Here is an 18,922-nt window from a genome sequence, read left to right as displayed (position 1 = left end):
GCAAGGGCCTTTCCCAGCTTTGCCATAAGATGCTTCTACCTGCAAAGCACGGGCTCTACTGCTAAGCTCTGGGTCCTCTTCAGTATAAATTCATGGCTCATACACCAGTATCCTGTCTCAGGGAAAACAAATGCTTAAGCAACGTCCTATTATTTCCCCTCTGGATTGATTACATTTGCAGTACAATAAATCAAAAGCGATCACTGAAATTCTTTTTCCTGTCCACAGACGATCTCAGCATAGAAGAACTGTGACCTATGAAACAGAGGCTAATTTTATTTATTTTAATAGTACCTATTCTGTGCTCTCTTCTTGCTCAAGGTACTTGAACAGTTAAACCATTTGTATTACACCTTTAAAAAAAGTTGTCCCCACCCCACCCCGGCAAGGTGACTTACAAAGACAAGAAGAAGAAACTGTTAAAAAACAAAAAACTGAACACCACAGCAGACCATAAATTGTTGAGCAAGTAGTGGTTAAAGTGCCTGACAAGTATACAAATCGACATGGCTAAAAGAGCAGCAATGAATAAATAAAACTGTTTTTCACTGGCTCTGAAGTCTTAATAAGGAAAGTGCCAACTAGGGTTCCCAATGACCAGGTCTGGAGTTCTCCTAGAATTACGGTTAATCTCCAAACTATAGAGTTCAAATCCCCTGTAGTAAATTGCAGCTTTGGAAGGTGGCTTTTGAGGGATACCATAGAGTCTAGGGAAAATGGAAGTCCCAGAGTGACACCATATACCTGCTAAGCTCCTCCCATTCTACCTTCCCCTGGCACTGCCTCCAAATCTCCAGGAATTTCTCAAGCCAGAGTGGGCAATCTTATGCCAACACACTTCTCTGGGGAAGGGTATACCACAATGGGGGGCCACCAAAAAAAGACCCTTCCCCAGCACCCATTTCACTTCGGAAAGTGAGGGAAACTGGAGAAAGACCCCTGGAGATTATTTGAGAGGGTCCAAGCACCACAGCTGACCGAACACCTGGATACTTTATCTTTCTCCATAGGTAGGATGATAAGAGAGAGGTGGAATGAGAGAATGTGCTGTGACCTAAGATACTCTTGCTTTCACTCTTGCCACAAGTGCTCTAAATGACCTTGGGTGTGCCACTCACTTTCAGGCTCATCTGAAAAATTAAGACACTACTGACCTACCTCACAAGGTTGTTGTAACTATTAAAAGAGTTCATTGAAGCACCGCCTATGAATACTACATCTCATTATTAGGATAAGCAGGCTGGTGGACTTGCATAGCACTGAAAGTTAAAGCACACCATTAGGAGCACGTGGCATTCAAGAATTTGCCACTAATTGCCCCTTGGCAGCTTCCTAGCAGCTAATAATGACCCCTGGTTATTTTTTATTTATTCAACAAAGCCATTTAGTTATTGTGCCTGGCAAAAAAATTATGAAACTTCAGTCATAGCTATTTCCAGACAGACATACTTTGCTGCTGGTGGTTAACTAACAGCCGCTGCTTTCACACCCACTTCTAGAATTTCAATGGAGAATTCTATTTCAGCATTTACTGCTAGCCTTGGCCCACGGAGATCTATTAGACGGTGGAATAAGCTCCCAGAGGGAAGCAATGGATACCTGGAGGCCTTTAAAACCAGCCTGGGCAGAAAGCTATTTTTACGGAATCGACTGCAGCATAGACACTGACCAAAGACAGAGAGAGGCTTGTAGTTCCAAGATAGTCCCCTTTTGTAATCTGTTTACCCGGACAAAAAATAATAATACCACAGCTGGGTCAAAGGAACGTCTTGGCACACTTCATTGATTTGCCTTCGACCATCTGCATGTCAGCATTACCGAACTTGACTACAAAAACTACATACGAAACCCTTTTCCTCAAGGCGCCACGCTTCTTTTAAAAGATGCCATCTGATTAAAGCTGGCACAGGTTTATTTCTGCAGAGCAGCTCTGGGGTAACCTCGAGTACAGAAGAAGAGATCATTTGGGGGGGACCAGACCTAGGACTTCTCGGTGATTTAAACTTCATTCTCACAGATGGTTTAGTGCCAGCAAAAGGACACAATGCCATCATTATGTACACTGGGCAACTTACAGGCGGGTTTGAGAGTATTCTCAGTTGGCTATGGGGCAGATTGGCGGGAGGGGTGGGTGGGAACCAAGCAAAGTGCTTGCTTATTTATGTAACTCTCCCAAAATCCCATGTTTGATAGCAGCCCCCTACTTGGTGGTGGTGGAGAGTGTCCTCAAGTCATAGCTGACTTTTGGCAACCCCTGCTGGGGTTTTCAAGGCAAGAGACTAACAGAGGTGGTTTGCCATTGCCTGCCTCTGCAGCCCTGGTCCTCATCGGAGGTGTCCAATCCAATTACTAATCAAGGCCGAACCTGCTTAGCTTCTGAGATCTGACAAGATCAGACTCACCTGGGCTCATCTTTGGACTCTGATTTCAGCCTGTAACTGGGAGGCTCAGCTTTGCAAAACACAACAGCTGCCGTCGGTAGATGCACGGGTCCGTTGTTTTCAGTAGGGACACGCCAGAGACAAGCATGGCTCTGCCTCCCCTCCCTTTAGGAACATCCAAAGCTGCATCACACCGTTAGACCCAGGGTCTGTACTATCTCCTGCAGCTGGCAGGAGGACTCCAGCAGAGGTCTTTCCCACTCGAGGGCCAAACTACATGTTCAAGTTTTTAATGCATTGCATTTTGGTTTCCTGGAGCCATACAGCAGTCGCAGGGGACGACTTTTGGAAAAAAATAAAGAAGAGCCCAACTGGGTTTGGAATGCCAGCTCAGAGAAAAGAAGGGCTCCTGCCTTCCCTCCCAAGCCATTTCTGAGCATAGAAAAAGTTATTTCCTTGTTTTTGCTGCTTCATATGCAACAGTATATTCTTCATTAAATCCCAAATATGTAGTTCGGCCCTGAGATCCGTGAACAGCAGACTCCAGGAGTTGAACACCTGGGACCTTTTGCCGCTGAGCTATGAAGCCTCCATAAATAGGGTTGCCAGCTCCAGGTTGTGAAATTCCTGGAGATTTCGAGAGCAGAGTCTGGGAAGGGCAGGATTTAGGAGGGGAGGGTCCTTAGCAGGGCATAATGCCATGGAGCCCACCCACCGAAGGAGACACGTTCTCAAGGGGAACTGATCTCTGTCATCTGGAGATCAGTTATAATTCCAGGAGATCTCCAGCTACCACCTGGAGGTTGGCAACCTTATACCATAAAGAATACAGGGAGAATAAATACACAAAGCTTTTGACTGTGTGGATCATGAAAAGCTATGGAGAGTCTTAAAAGAAATGGGGGTGCCACAACATCTGACTGTTTTGATGCACAACCTGTACTCTGGACAAGAGGCTACTGGCAGGACAGAATATGGAGAAACAGAATGGTTTCCAACTGGCAAGGGTGTCAGACAAGGATGCATATTATCTCCCTACCTGTTCAACTTACAATTTGAGATATGCAGATGATACCATGTTACTGGCAGAAAATAGTGAAGACCTGAAATGACTACTGATGAAGGTTGAAGGAGCAAGTGTCAAAGCAGGATTACAGCTGAACATCAAGAAGACAAAAGTAATGACTACTGTGGAATTGCACAATTTTAAAGTTGACAATGAGGAAATTGGAATTCTTCAAGATTTTCTATTCCTTGGCTCAATCATCAACCAAAAGGGAGACTGCAATGAAGAAATTAGAAGAAAATTGAGACTTGGAAGAGTAGCTGTGAGGGAACTAGAAAAGATTCTTAAAGATTGTCCAAACTATGGTATTCCCCATTACTATGTATGGATGTGAAAGTTGGACAGTGAAGAAAACTGACAGGAAGAACATTGATTCATTTGAAATGTGGTGCTGGAGGAGAGTTTTGCGGATACGATGGACAGCCAAAAAGACAAATAAGTGGGTTCTAGATCAAATCAAGGCTGAATTCTCCCTAGAAGCTAAAATGACAAAATGAGGCTATCGTACATTGGTCACATCATGGCCGAATCCACACTTCCCTACCTTCCGCTTTTCATGTGCATTAATCGCGCTGGATTCTATTCTGCAATGTCCCAGTCTGTGTTCACATCCCTTCTCTTACTGCTGCTGCCTCTCGCTATACGACGTCCACATCCCTGGTAGAATCGCGCAATACGGGGTGGGTTTAGATCCGACATCGCCAATGACGACATCACGTTCACCCCCCCCCCCCATTTTTTCATCATATTTCCGCTATAGCGCTTTTTTTGCTAAATTGCTATGGTGAGGCCACACCCCTATGATGCCTGTGATTGGTTAATGTTATCCTATGCCTTCTTCTTTGAAATCTATTGGATCATTATTCTGGTGGGCTAATTTGAACTGATATTTAAGGTGGGGGTGATCCAAACTCTCCAAACGGGCAGACTAATTATTTGACGCTTGAATGTAATGTTAGAATGACGGATTTCCGCTATAACGGTAATTTCAACAGTTAAAAAAAATTAATTTTAACAGCCACTGATATTCCCGACTGTTCGGCATCCTAAAAATGACACAGAAATGGAAATGACGCCACCCTTTGATGTCTCCGCAGGGATTTTGGAGCACCCCAATTAAGATTTATGGCCGGGATTGTGCAACAATGCTGGGAAAGTCCCCTTTTTTAAAAAAAAAAAAGGGAAAGAGCGGGCAGGCAGGCATGCTGCAGAGAGAGTGGAAAAGCTTGATAATTGCACGGCAAAGAGGGATGGTGTTCCGGAATGGCTGCAAACACAGAAGTAGGGTGGTTTGAAGGGGGCGGTCTCCTTGTGAAACGCTTCTATTTGTCCACATCCATGGTGAGAACCGCGCAAGAGAAGCGTTTGAATGCATGACAAATTTGTCTGAGGCACAATGCAAAAGATACAAGAGAATGGCGGGATTGAGGTAAGAGTATGTGAACAGCCCTCTGAGAGCCAAGCTACAAGTGATGCCTGACACAGGTTGGACACTTGTCAGCTTCCCTCAGGTTTTGATGGGAAATGTAGGCATCCTGGTCTTGCAGCCATAATGGACAGCCAAACTGTAAAACCAGGATGCCTACATTTCCCATCAAAACATGAGGGAAGCTGACAAGTGTCCAACCTGTAGCTTGGCTCTGAGAAGCGAATAATGGGCGGGAAAAAAGCGGAAAACTTGAGATGTGTGGATTTGGCCAATGAGAAGACAAGATTCTCTGGAAAAGTCAATAATGCTAGGAAAAGCGGAAGGCAGTAGGAAAAGAGGAAGACCTAAAACGAGACAGCTTGACTCAATAAAAGAAGCCACATCCTCCAGTTTGCAGGATCTGAGCAAGTCTGTTAATGATAGGACGTTTTGGAGGTCTTTCTTCAAAGGGTTGCTATAAGTTGGAGGCAACTTGACGGCGCATAACAAACACAATATAAGGCAGGGTTGTCTACTCTAACTGCTTTTTACTTAGTGTCATCCCATATGGAGTTACACCCTTCTGGACCTACTGACTTCAATGGACTTAGAATGGTGCAACTCTGTTTAGGATGGCCCTGCTAATCTTGGGCTATCTAGCTCCTACTGGCAGCAGCTCTGAAGGACCTCTAGTACAGCAAGGATATTCTGAGCTCCTGCTGTGTGGGTTTCTCTAATGCTGGGGACCTCCGCCGTGCAAAACTCATGTGCTATCACTGCCCAATTTTTCTCTTCAAGGATAGACTACAGTGGGGGAAACACGTTCTTAGATCTGGTGGCCCTAAACTTTTTGAGCCTATGAGCACCTCTGGATTTCTAACACAGGGTGCTGGGCACAAATACAAAATGGCTGCTATGGGAGGTAGAGCCAACCATAAAATGGCTGCCACAGGAGGCAGAGCCAATCACAAAACGGCAGGGAGTGAGGTCATGCATATTTTTAATAGAAAATAGTAGACTCAGGTTATGCATACCTTTGATAGTCTTCTTTGTTTCAGGAAGAAGCCCTGTTTAACACGATGCCTTTTAATCTGCACTGCCCTGCCAATTAAAGTGCCCTGCTGAGTGCCCAGTTAGAAGCTGTGCTGGAGAAAAAGTCCATCTGGTTCCACCCACGTTCTAAAAACAGTTGGTGGGTGCCAAGAGAGGTGTCAACAGGTGCCACAGCACCCATGGGAGCCACGTTGGGGATCCTCCTCCACCCCCAAGATACTTTAGGAGGGGAACAAAGCTGAATCTATTACCTTCAAACAAGTATATTTTTGCGCGCATGAGATGGAACAGGAATTCACATCACATGATAATCCTGTGATGTTTTATGCCAAGGCTGAAGATACGATGGCGCTTGATGTTCTATAGAATATCCCTGTGATTTCACGGCTAGGATCATGGTGCTGCCACAAAATCCAGCCTGAAGTAAATTTACCATCTCCGCAAGGTTTTCAAGTTAAAGAAGAAGTGGATGGGAGCTAAGAAAGCAGAGGCAAATAATGAAAGTATGTAAGGGGGGGGGTCAGATAGTGGCTAATAAAGACTGCACAGAACAGATAAGGGGGAAAGAAAGGACCTCCTTTCGAAAGCACAGAAAACTCACGGGAAAACATCACATCACGTCCAATATTAAAATCCCTATCTTGAGCCCCATCAAATCCTAGGCAAAGTGATTTGTGGGAGGAAGATTTCAATCTCCAATAATATAAGGGCCTTTGTTATGTTGATAGGGAGGGGGGGTAAATACCAAGGTCATCCTACAACTCAGTTTTATAACTTGACGGGAACCAAATTCCCAGTACAAAGAAATAAGTATGTAGCGCTGATGGGGATATATTAAATAGAAGCTGGCAGTCCCTGAAGCTGGCGGCCATCTGTAGAAATACAGACTCATCCAATACCTGGGGCAAACCACTCACACAGCACCCAGAGGCTGAGGATACAGAGAGAGGAACGAAAAGAGCCGGTACTAGTGAGAACTGCGTGTTTTATACATGCTACTTAAAACAGCAACAGGCAAAACGGAAGCAAGGTAACCCGTGCCACTAAATTCTCAACCTCCCTGTGTTCCACCCACATTTGGTAATACGACACTAGAGAAGAGTTAAGTCACTCCAGCTTGAAGGTCAGGCAGTTCAAATAACAAAAAGTCAAAGTACAAATTGTCATCTCATAGACTGACTGTTGGGGGGGGGGGTTGACAAATTGTATGGGCCTCCATTAAACACAGCCTGCTAAGCTTTTGAATGATGTCTTTCTCTGAGCAATTCTTCTTGCTCCACTATTTCCATTAGGAAGGTATATAGAGAAGTAGTCTGAAAACTACCAATTAAGCACAGCTTTTAAATTATGGAATTCACTGCCAGCTGCAGTAGTGATGGCTGTGAGCACAGACGGCATTGATAGGAGGTTAGACAAATTCATGGGAGAGGGGCTCCTAACCATGGTGAGTAAAGGGACTTCCATGCCCACAGGCAATACGCCTCTGAAACCCATGGCTGGAAGGCAGTATCAGAGGCACCTCTGTCCAGTTTGTTGTCCCTCCAGGGCGACTGGTCGGGTGCTGCGCTCTTCTCCAACAGGGACCCTGTATTCTTTAGCAGCCACGTAACAGGGAGAAATATGACAGGCAATGCCACTGATAAAGATGTCAGAGCACCATCAGAAATGTAACCGGCAACACGCATCAGTGGAAAGGTGGGACTCTTTTTGTGGCCGTAACCAATAGTTCTCAGTTGCATGAGCTAAGGGAACCCTACTTGACCCTTGGGAGGAAGAGAAACTTCCCTTTCCCACCCACAGCCAATCCTGCTAACGCAAACTCCTTGTTACGATCGATCGCTTTGTGACGCCCATTTAGGCCTGACCGAATCAGTGCAGTTCTATATGGTTAACTTCTATCTCTCAGGACATATTGTTTGGTTCAGACAAATACCTGACCCGCTTTTTGCATTCACAAGAGTTGCCTACTTGGATGTGCACTGTGACCAAAAGTGCAATGGGATATGGGGGGCAATGAGACAGATAAATCCTGCCGTAGCTTTGGGCCTTGGCAAAGTCTTAAGACAACAACAACCACGACAACCCTGTGAGGTGGGTGGGGCTGAGAGAGCTCCAGAGAGCTGTGACTAGCCCAAGGTCACCCAGCTGGCTTCAAGTGGAGGAGTGGGGAATCAAACTGGGCTCTTCAGATTAGAGTCCCATGCTCTTAACCACTACACCAAACTGGCTCTCTCAAAGATCTCAAAGGTATCAGTTCAAACGGCTTTGATTTATCCTTCAGAGCGCCTCCCTTAGGTGAGGAGCTGTGGCTCAGCAGTAGAGTGCCTACTTTGCATGCAGAACACCCCAGGTTCAATCCTCAGCATCTCCAGTTAAAAGGATCAGGCAGTATGCGAACAGAGGCTCCGGTCAGAGTCAGGCAATACTGACCTTGATTGACCTATGTTCTGCTGCTTCCTGTATGTAAAGTGGCCAGATAAGAACCCAGAACTTCACTCTTAGTGAAGTAGAAGATACGATTTCTCCTGGTCCAACTGTCCTTCCTTTTCTCCCGCCAGCTCTAGCGAAGAGGACTCCTGGAGGACCGCACAAACCACAGCCGCTGAGAATCCTGCTTCACTAGTCGATCGAAAGGTGGATCGAATTTCCAGGTTGCAACCTGTGAGTGGTGAAAAGAACTCTGTGCTCTTCTGCAACTAAGGATGAACTAAAGGGTTAACCTAAAGACTGCAAGGTGTTGGCAACGCAGGGCCCATAAATCACTGCTGCTCCTCCGCTGTCAAGCTTGGCAGCAATCTTATGCAGGCACCGTCCAAAAAATAAAGGGTTGTTGAGCCGATGAAGGAGGTGATCGTACAGCACGCACTCAGGGGCAGGCTATCCATCTCCCAGTCAACGCTGAATTTCCTGTGACTGAGCCACCTTTTGCTAATTTTGTTCTCTATCAGTGAACCTTCTCAGATGTAAAGATGTCTGTGTTCGAAAACACTGTGAGCCAAGCTACAAGTGATGAATGACACTTGAATAGCAAGTGAACAGACTCACGTGTATTCCTCCCTGTTCACTTGCGCTCCACTTGCACTCCACTTGGTCACTATGTGGAGTGCAAGTGAACTGGGAGAAATACACATGAGTCTGTTCACTTGCTACGTGATCAAGTGGAGCCCAAGTGGAGTGCAAGTGAACAGGGAGGAATACACATGAGTCTGTTCTAGGGTTGCCAGCTCCAAGTTGGGAAATTCCTGGAGATCTGGGGGGTGAAACCTGGAGAAACCTGGAGAAAGTGGGGTTTGGGGAGAGAAAGGACCTTGGCATGGCATAATTCCATAGAGTCCACCCCCAAAAGTAGCCATTTTCTCCAGGTGAACTGATCTCTGTGGCCTGGAGACCAGTTGTAATTTCAGGAGATCTCCAGCCACTACCTGGAGGCTGACAACCTTAGTCTGTTCACTTGCCGTTCAAGTGTCATTCGTCACTTGTAGCTTGGCCCTGTGTCAGTCCCTGGCAGGTAGATCCCCCAAGTTCTCCACAGCAACCACACAAGTATATTGGTTGAAGTAACTTTATTAGAGATCCATCAAGTTCAAGGTGCTCAGACAACGGGACTGGCAGAAGTGACGTAAATAGGGTTGGCAGTGTTAGTTATAGGGAAGATTCCCGCCTTCAGGACAGTGACCGTTAAGGTTCTGGCATGAGGGAGCCAGGGGGGTCGAAGGGGAGAAAATAGGTTTAGGCTAGACAGAGCAAAGAATGAAATCATCTCAGTTCTCAGGAAGGATACATATTGAGCTGGCTGCAGTCCGCCTTCAAGGACACTTGCTTGAAGTGGCAGGGAAAGAGAAAGTAAATACTTGCGAGATAACCCACTGGATTAGCATCAATAAGAAGCTTCCTATGTCCTCAGAGGATCAGCACATAACACAGAATACATACATGGCAGACATGCAGGATGGCATATATGACACACTGTGGTTTACTCCAACAAGATTCCTGCAAACGGCCCTGACGCCAAACCAGCCTGTTTGGGAGACGGAAAGGCCTTTGCTGTTTATTCCCAGGGAAATTCATATCTTAGGGGTGTCACCATTTTTACCATCCTTGCTCCTGTGCCTTTAATAGCAGTCAGGCACGCAGAACTGTAGCATACAAAAACTATTTCCCACTGCATCTCCACTATCTAGAAAAGCCACACTTCCTACATTTCTGTATAGCAACTGGCTTTCAAATGTGCAGAAGCAGGGCCAATCGTAAAGGGAAGAGAGATTACCCTATGAAACTCTGCAGGCTCCCTTGCACAAAATGTATGGATTAGCAAAAGCTGTCTGTACTGAAATTAATCAGAAGCAGGGGTTGTGTACTCCACTTGTCACATGTGAACTCTGCCCTACTGAAAGTACTTCCAGAGAAGCAAATACCCTGTAGATGTGGTGGACAAACGAGTTTGCAAAATCACTTGACATGGGATTGCAAAGTAGCAGTTTAGTTGCGGGAGTAAAAGGTACAGTAGGGCAAAACCTCAAGGTCTTAAGGAAGGCTTGGTGGTAAGCAGGGCTCATTTTGAGGGGGAATGCGCAGGAATGGAGTTCTGGTAGTTCTCCCGAAAGGTCACATGTCAGGTGACCCCACCCACCTGATTTTTGACCATTTTGGGCCCATTTCAGCCTGGATCAGGGCCGAAATGACCCAATTCGGGCTCAAAATGGCCAGGATCAGACCCAAAAGAGCCAGGATTGGTCCTGAAACAGCCAGGATTGGGCCTCTGATGGGTGGCGGATCACTCTCCCACTCAGCAGAGGCCTGATCCTGACCATTTTGGGCCCCTTTCAGCCATTTTCAGTCCCTTTTTGCCATTTTGGCCCCAATTTCGGCCCTGAATGGCCAGGATTGGGTCCAAAACAGCCAGGATAGGTGATGTCAGGGGGTGTGGCATACACAAATCAGTTATGCTAATGACATACTTCTGGCAATGGCAAGGGGTGTGGCATATGCAAATGAGTTATGCTAATGAGTTATGCTAATGAGTTCCTGCAGCTCTTTTTCTACGAAATGATCCCTGGCGGTAAGGCAAAGTATATGTTGGTGTGTGGGAGCTGTATCCAAGAAACTGGGCTGGATCCTAGTAAGCATGAGATGAATGAGTACGGAACATTTTGGGTGTTGGAATGGCATGGAGGGGGCCTATTAGAATAAGGTAAATGAAACAACTTGCCCAGGGACAGGCAGGGTGGGGGAGTACTATGGGCCAAACTACATTATGTTCTTTGATGAATTGGGAACCCGACTTGTTTCCCCTGCAGTCACACAGCAGCTGCTGAGAACGGCATTTTTAAAATCTGTAGGAGCCCGATTGGACTTGGAACAATGGTGCAAGATCTTGCCTTCCCAAGCCGAAACAGTGTGCTTGTGTGGGGGGAGTATTTGCTTATCTTTGGAGCTGCAGATGCAAGAAATATTCCACATGCAGCTCCAAGTGGGCAAACGACTATACCCCTGGGTCTGTTTCCACTTGGGAAAACAACACAGCTGGCGGTGGGGAGACCGGAGTCTCTCCTCCACCCACATTTTCATCCCAAGGATTCCTGGGAACTTTGAAGGGCCTTTCTCTGTAGCTGTTGTGAGACTGCAGAGAAAGCAACTTGGGGGAACCTGGCCCTAACTTGTCAAAAACCAAAGTGTGCACTTTGGCCTCTAAAATAACTTAGGCTGAAAGTAGGCCAGAATTCACCAGTAACCAGTTCAGGGGGGACCATCTAGTGGTTGCTAGAATAAACTAGGCTGAAAGCAGACCAGAATTCACCAGTAACCAGTTCAGGGGGGACCATCTAGTGGTTGCTAGAATAAACTAGGCTGAAAGCAGACCAGAATTCACCAGTAACCAGTTCAGGGGGGACCATCTAGTGGTTGCTAGAATAAACTAGGCTGAAAGCAGACCAGAATTCACCAGTAACCAGTTCAGGGGGGACCATCTAGTGGTTGCTAGAATAAACTAGGCTGAAAGTAGCCCAGAATTCACCAGTAACCAGTTCAGGGTGGACCATCTAGTGGTTGCTAGAATAAACTAGGCTGAAAGTAGACCAGAATTCACCAGTAACCAGTTCAGGGGGGACCATCTAGTGGTTGCTAGAATAAACTAGGCTGAAAGTAGACCAGAATTCACCAGTAACCAGTTCAGGTGGACCATCTAGTGGTTGCTAGAATAAACTAGGCTGAAAGTAGACCAGAATTCACCAGTAACCAGTTCAGGGGGGACCATCTAGTGGTTGCTAGAATAAACTAGGCTGAAAGTAGACCAGAATTCACCAGTAACCAGTTCAGGGTGGACCATCTAGTGGTTGCTAGAATAAACTAGGCTGAAAGTAGACCAGAATTCACCAGTAACCAGTTCAGGTGGACCATCTAGTGGTTGCTGGGTTTCTTGCACATGTCCGATTCTTAAACAACAGTGAAGGCTCCCGATCACGTAATGTTGATCAGTTATACCTTAATTGATCCAGAGCACGCACTCTTGCTCCATATACATAAAACATCAGTGGAACATGGTGGTTCTAGTTTTACAAACAATAGACTGTGCAAGACTGCAGTCAGCCCCTGTTTGTACTAGAGGGGAAAGACTACTCTGCTATCTGCCGACCTACTATCTGTCTCCATAGCTTTCCTTCCTATCTCTCTCTCCAGTTCTGGGCTTAACTGACGAGGTATTGTTGTGAAATATCCTGTTGTTGCATCCTTCACCAAATGCTGATGTGTCTGGAATACTGTGCAAGGAATATCCTCAAGTACCCCTATTGTATAGAATGCATCGATTCAGATCTGGCTAGATTATGTACCTATACACAGTGAATATTGTGTGTTTGACTGCCGTGTAACTGGCCAATTTCATTAAGATCCCATAACCTTTTTTTCTGGGTTTCTGGCTTTTTTTCTGGGTTGCCCTCAGAGAAAATGTCACATGGCTGGTGGCCCTGCCCCCTGATCTCCAGACAGAGGGGAGTTTAGATTGCCCTCCACACCGCTCGGTGGTGTGAAGGTCCATCTCAACTCCCCTCTGTCTGGAGATCAGGGGGCGGGGCCACCAGCCATGTGACCATTTTCAAGCGGTTCCGGAACTCCGTTCCACCACGTTCCTGCTGAAAAAAAGCCCTGCATTTGCATCTGATGAAGAGAGCTGTAGCTCTCGAAAGCTTATGCTACAATAAAGTCGGTTAGTCTCAAAGGGGCTACTGGACTCTTTGCTATTTTATCCATTCATTTGGTCCCCAATCAGAGAGAATAATTTCCTCATCCTATAGCTATTGATTTCCACACTGTGGTAGGGGCTGAGAAGGGTATCTGTCAAAGCCAACAGGTATTTCAGACTGGTGCGTCAGCAAAGTGTACAAAGAGCTGGTGGGATCAATATGTGAGAATCGACAGGGGTCAGAGTTTCAGTCCAGTCATCGCTGGCCTCTTACCAGCCACCCCTCCCCCCCAGTATGGCTCACAACCTCAGGTGTCAGCTACCTTTGCTCCAGTTCCCGTTAGTCGTTGCTGTACAGAAATAAATCTGCAGCATTAAGCAAGGGTATAATATGGTTTCCCCGTTTGCAGCATGGGGGTACTGTGGGCTGCAATATAAGGGGGAAGGCAGGGAAGTCCTGCTCCATGGGAAGAGACCCTTCTGTCCATGGAAATCTCTGGTGGATCCAAGCCCCTGCCTATATTTCCCTGACTTTCATCTCATGTATCCATTAGTCAGATTCTTTCTATGTGAACGCAGAGAGCATTGATAATTTTTCTGTTCATGCAGCTGACTTACAAAACCGGTGCTGCCCCAATAAATACGCTCGTTCCTAAGAAACCCACAAGACACTCTGCTTTTTTTCAGTTTGCATACGGCTTATGCTCCAGTTTTGACCTACCCACTGCTGTGCGAATCTCTTCTTGCTTCCATTCCCACCTAGTCAACTCTGATCCTCTGAGGCACTTCCAACTGAACTGCCTTCTCCAGTCTAAGATGAGCTATTTCTCTCTAATCTCATTAATATCCGTGATCTCTTTTCAGAACTGCTCTCTCGAACCACCAATTAGCACAGAATGCGTCAGGCTGCCTCCAAACAGGGATTAGGTTGTTTCAGGTGTTTACCCATCTGCGCTGGCTCCCGATCATCTTCTCTGCACAGTTCTAGATGCTAGTTCTGGCCTACAATGCACACATCTAGGAAACGAACACAGTCCTCTCGTGTTGCGATGCAATTCCCACTGTGCAAATATGCATCGAGCCAAAATAACAAGTGCACAAAAGCATTCTAAGAGCCAAGCTACAAGAGATAAATTATACGAGGAGGAGCATGTGAAGGGAGTCGCAACGTTAGCCGGGAAGCTGTTTTAAAAGAGATCAGAAGGCTTTGTTCATATCCCCTCTCTACAGGGCCAGAGAGATCACTGCTCAGAGTGTTTGTTAATTTCCTCTTTGCCTCCCTGAAGGCTCTGACAGTTTCACCTCCCCTTCTAAGAGGCAAAGAGGAAATTAACAAACACTCTGAGCAGCTCCTTAGAGAGGGGAAATTGACAAAGCCTTCCAATCTCTTTTAAAACTCAGCTTCCAGGCTAGCATTGTGACTCCCTTCACGTGCTCCTCCTATGTAATTCGTCTCTTGCAGCTTAGTTCTGAGTGTCTGCCCCATAACTGCAAAACTCCTTTCAAATTGCACAAGCTGAAGTCTAAGAACATTTTCTGGCAGTGTTATAAGATCTTTCTATTTTGGTTGGCTTTTCGTGATTTTGGGTTAAGTCTATCAGAGATTAATATATTTATGATTTATCTACTTTATAGGTTTTTTAAAAAAATACTGAATATAAGGGCTACAAATTCAGAAAAATCACAAGGCTGTACAATAAGGTTGTATCAACTGCAAGCAGGGAAAATCACGTGTCCATGGTGGGGGGACTCCCTGTTCCCTAAAAGCTAGCATATCAGAGCTACGTTGGCACCTTTTCCCCTGAAGTGCTGGTTTTTTACATGACCAGATTAAATTCGAGGAGTTTTTCTGTGGGGAAGCATTCTGCATGGGACAAAAATCTGAAGTGGAGTCAGGAAGTGTTTTTCCCAGGAGGGGTAAAAACAGGCTGGAGCGGTGATTTTAAGCAGGAAAATAGCACAGGGGAAATGGTTAAAGAGCCGTTCTCCCTGCAGGCCAGACCCAGGTTCGAATCCTTGTTCTGCCATAGAAGCTCGCTGGGTGACCTTGGGCCAGTCACACACACTCAGTCTAACCTACCTCACGAGGTTGTTGTGAATATAAAATGGAGGAGAAGAGAATAGTATCAGCTGCTTTGTATCTCCATGGAGAAGAAAGGCAAGATATAAATCAAGTAAATAATTTTAAAAAATAAAAATCTGACCATGCAGCCCCGGCAGCTGGTAAAAGAAGAAAAAAAGGTTGCTATAGCTAAAAAGGATCACAAAACTAGCATATGGCTCCATTTCAGTTCAACAAGTTGAACATTGTGTCCTACTGAAGACAAAGAGATCAAGGCTCCTCCACGTGCAAAGGGGAAAAGGCCAAAAGCGGAGCGTTTCTCTGGAAGCAGAAAGTTGTGCTAAAACACTGAGCTGTAAATCTATCTCATTTCTACCTTGAACTTCCCTCTGAGGGCTCAGGCAAGGCAGTCTTTCTCTTTCTCAACTTCATCCCCCCCCCCCTCATTTTCAGTAGGGGAACAGTAAAGCTTACCTACTTTACAAAGCTGTTGTGTGAATTAGGCCAAATAAAGTATCTGAAGCACTTCACCCCTCTATAAATACGGAGTATTATTGGCACAGGAGCCTTGGAAACCAAGCTGTGTGTACTTACGGCTTTTGAGGTAGCGCAGGGGGTGGACGCAGGCGTGGGAGGCCTGGGCAGGCTTTGTCCTGGGGGCAGACCGAATCTCTGGCCCGTATCCGGGGGAGATGAGGAGGCGTGAAGCCGGGCTTCTAGCCTCTCAGGTTCATGCTTATAAGATTCCAGAGGAAATGTCGGCTGCTTGGTCACTTGGGTTGGGGTCGATGGAGAAGAGGAGAGGCCAGAAGCTGGAAAGAAAAAAAGACGTCATCCATCTCTCGGGATACACACAGGGTGAATAGTGCCTCCATTACTGGTATCTCTGGGGGGGGGGGTCTCGCTCTTCCCCACAAAATGGACAGATCCCATTTCTCCTTCTGAAATATAGCCCTACCCCCCCTTCAATTAACATAAAGTGCTTTTAAATAACTTGCATTCTAATCAATATTATAACATTAAAAGTAGCTGCTTCTATGGAGTCAGTAGCCTTTCTGGCAGGTAGTAACACTCCACCACCTCAGGCAGGCGAGAACTTTCTTGGCCCTCCTAGCTCAGTTCTTTTAACTGTCCGTGACATGGATCGAGCCTTTCCTGCAAAAACATTGTTTATTTACCCAGATTATTTTTAGCCTGAGGTGGCTTGGAACAAAAGACAGCAATACATTCTCTAATTCATTTAAAATGACTAAAAGGATCAATAAAGTTTCAGCAATAAAATATCCTCTATGGCTTTGGAGGGGAAGAGAAAAGGATAGGGGGGGAGTGGAATTTTAACAAATGCCTTTAGAGTGTTTGCTCCAATACTGTTATTTCCACATAGCTCACTCTCTCTAGGTCAGAAGAGATATGAGATTACAGCTTCCATTGATTTTCAAGGCCATCTCTTGGCAATGCCAAACGAAGTTCTGTTTGAAGAGGTATTTGCGTTTTATGAAATTAAACAAAATAAAAAAAACTTTGCTATTTGCTGCTAAGGTACTATTTAGAAGCAGGAAACTGTTAACCAAACTGCTGAGGCAGGAACCTGTTATCTCAGATGTTGCTAAGGAGCAAAGAAATGGACCTAAGAATTTAAAGGCTTTCACGGATAGCTAATTTAAACAAATACCACCAAAAAGGTTTACTTGATCTCTCCCTCAAGGGCTCCCACCCATTAGATGCTAAACTCTATAAAGCAGTAAACAGCAAAACTCCTGGGAATGCTTCCGCACAGGACTGATTGATTACAACAATTCATATATTGCCAAGGTATGATGTTCTTGAGGCCACATACAGGCATAAAAACAGTTCACATCAAATGGCACAACGTAAAAGCCAATGAAAAAAGTAGCAAAACAACGTTACAACAGACAGAACAGCGGCAGATAAAATTTAAAATAGTTCAATAAATTTAAACAATTTTTAAAAAGTCAAACAGTGGGCTTTTTCACACTGCTTACCTTCATTCGCAATGACCCGGAACACCGCGCAAAAACTGCGGAAGATCATGTTTTCTCACACGAGATTTGCGCGCAAATCTCGCGTGAGAAAACGCGATCTTCCGCGGTTTTTGCCCGATGTTCCGGGTCGTTGCAAGTGAGGGTAAGCAGTGTGAAAAGGGCCAGTGTTCTGTAGTGGTTAGAGTGCTGAACTATGATCTGGGAGACCGAGGTTTCAGTCAACCCTCTACCATGGAACCTTGTTGGGTCACCTTGGCCCAGTCACACCATCTCAGTCTAATCTACCTTAAAGAGTTGCTTCCCCCAAATCTTTGTGGGAAAGATTTGGTAGCTCCATGCTCCAGCCGCACTGCTCCTAACAAAAATCATATGGACAGCAGCTACCCTGGTTTACTGGTTTACTCTTGGATCTTCAATAGCAGCTGGACACATGAAAGGTTAAGTGTATTGGGCAACAGAAGTATTTCAGAGTAGGAAAAAAAACCCACGCCAACTGCATTCAGACCACACCTGTCCATCCAGGAAAATACAGGTAAGTGTAATCAAGACATACGATACTCTACTTGTGATTTGCATGTCGGTTTTTTCCTGTACAGAAATGGAGACTATTTGAAGCAACATCCATTGCCCAGAATTTCAGCATTCGAACAGCACGCCCTTGTTCCTAGCTGGTTGTTATGGGACAGGAAACAGGCTTCTTATCAGTTGTTCACAGCCTTGGGCCAGGGTTGGTTTATTATTTCCCTTGCTTATAAGCACCATGCACCCCCCCTGCCCCCGGCCAGAAACCCCTTTTCCTGTGTGACATACCCATGTAGTCCTATGTAGCCAAATTACTTTTAACTTCTATTTTTTCATTCACTTTGGAATTAAAAGGATGTTGAAATACTCAAGAAATAAAAGTTCCATTCAATAGTGTGAATGGATTATTGTTCATAGAATGGTCTATGCTCTTTCAGATGGAAACAGAGGAGTATAAAAAAAAGGGAGTTGGAGTCTAGGGTACAAGACCTGTGAGGAAAGGTTGGAGGAACTGGGTAGGGTTAGCCTGGAGAACACGGGGCGGTGGTAGGGTTCCCAAGTGCCCTCTGGTGGCGGGCAAACTCCCGGGGGTTTGCCTCTTTACCCACTGATCCGCCAGCAATTGGCGGGAGGTGGCAAGCCCCCAGGAGGAGTGATGTTGTCGCGCCGGCTGTGTGAGCGCGCCCATGCTTAATTTGGGCCTGATTTTGGCCCCAAATAGGCCAAATCAGCCCCGTGCAAAGCATGGGAGCGCTTGCATGGGCGGCGTGATGATGTCACTCCCAGAAGTGATGTCATCGCTCATGCACCAGGAGCAGAGCACACATGTGAAGAGAGACACATGAGCAGCAGGAGGTGCCAGGTTCGCCCCCCCCCCTTACTGGGGGAGGAGAGGGACCTGGCAACTCTAACTGGCATAAATACATGAAGTTGCCTTAGACTGCATCAGACAGTTGGTTTGTCAAGCTCACTATTGTCTACTCAGACCTACAGCAGCTCTCCAGGGGCCCAGGCAGAGGCCTTCAACAACAACAACAACAGCAGCAGCAGCAGCAGCAACAACAACAACAACAACAACAACAACAAACAACAAAAACAAGAAACAGTTTGAGAATAGATTAAATGGCTGGAAGAACAAACCCTTACATGGGCAACATCTAAAAAATATTGAAGGAAAAAGTTAGGACAACAGCCTAACTTGGGCATGGTTGAGGATGGGTACAATCAAGAAAGAAACTGAAGGTCTGATC

The 18,922-nt window shown here is 45.8% G+C and overlaps 1 protein-coding gene across 1 annotated transcript in view; it reads right to left on the bottom strand.

Moving 5' to 3' along the window:
- Positions 1-18,922, bottom strand: part of PRKAG2 (protein kinase AMP-activated non-catalytic subunit gamma 2) — a 305,929-nt gene that overhangs the window by 82,284 nt on the left and 204,723 nt on the right. Inside the window, exon 4 of the mRNA XM_054991356.1 lies at positions 15,742-15,959. Coding sequence (XP_054847331.1) covers positions 15,742-15,959 — 218 coding nt within the window. The remainder of the gene's footprint in view (positions 1-15,741; positions 15,960-18,922) is intronic.

This window comes from Eublepharis macularius, chromosome 11 (assembly GCF_028583425.1).
Source record: "Eublepharis macularius isolate TG4126 chromosome 11, MPM_Emac_v1.0, whole genome shotgun sequence".
Taxonomy (NCBI): Eukaryota; Metazoa; Chordata; class Lepidosauria; order Squamata; family Eublepharidae; genus Eublepharis; species Eublepharis macularius.
This window is presented reverse-complemented; position numbering and strand designations above follow the sequence as displayed.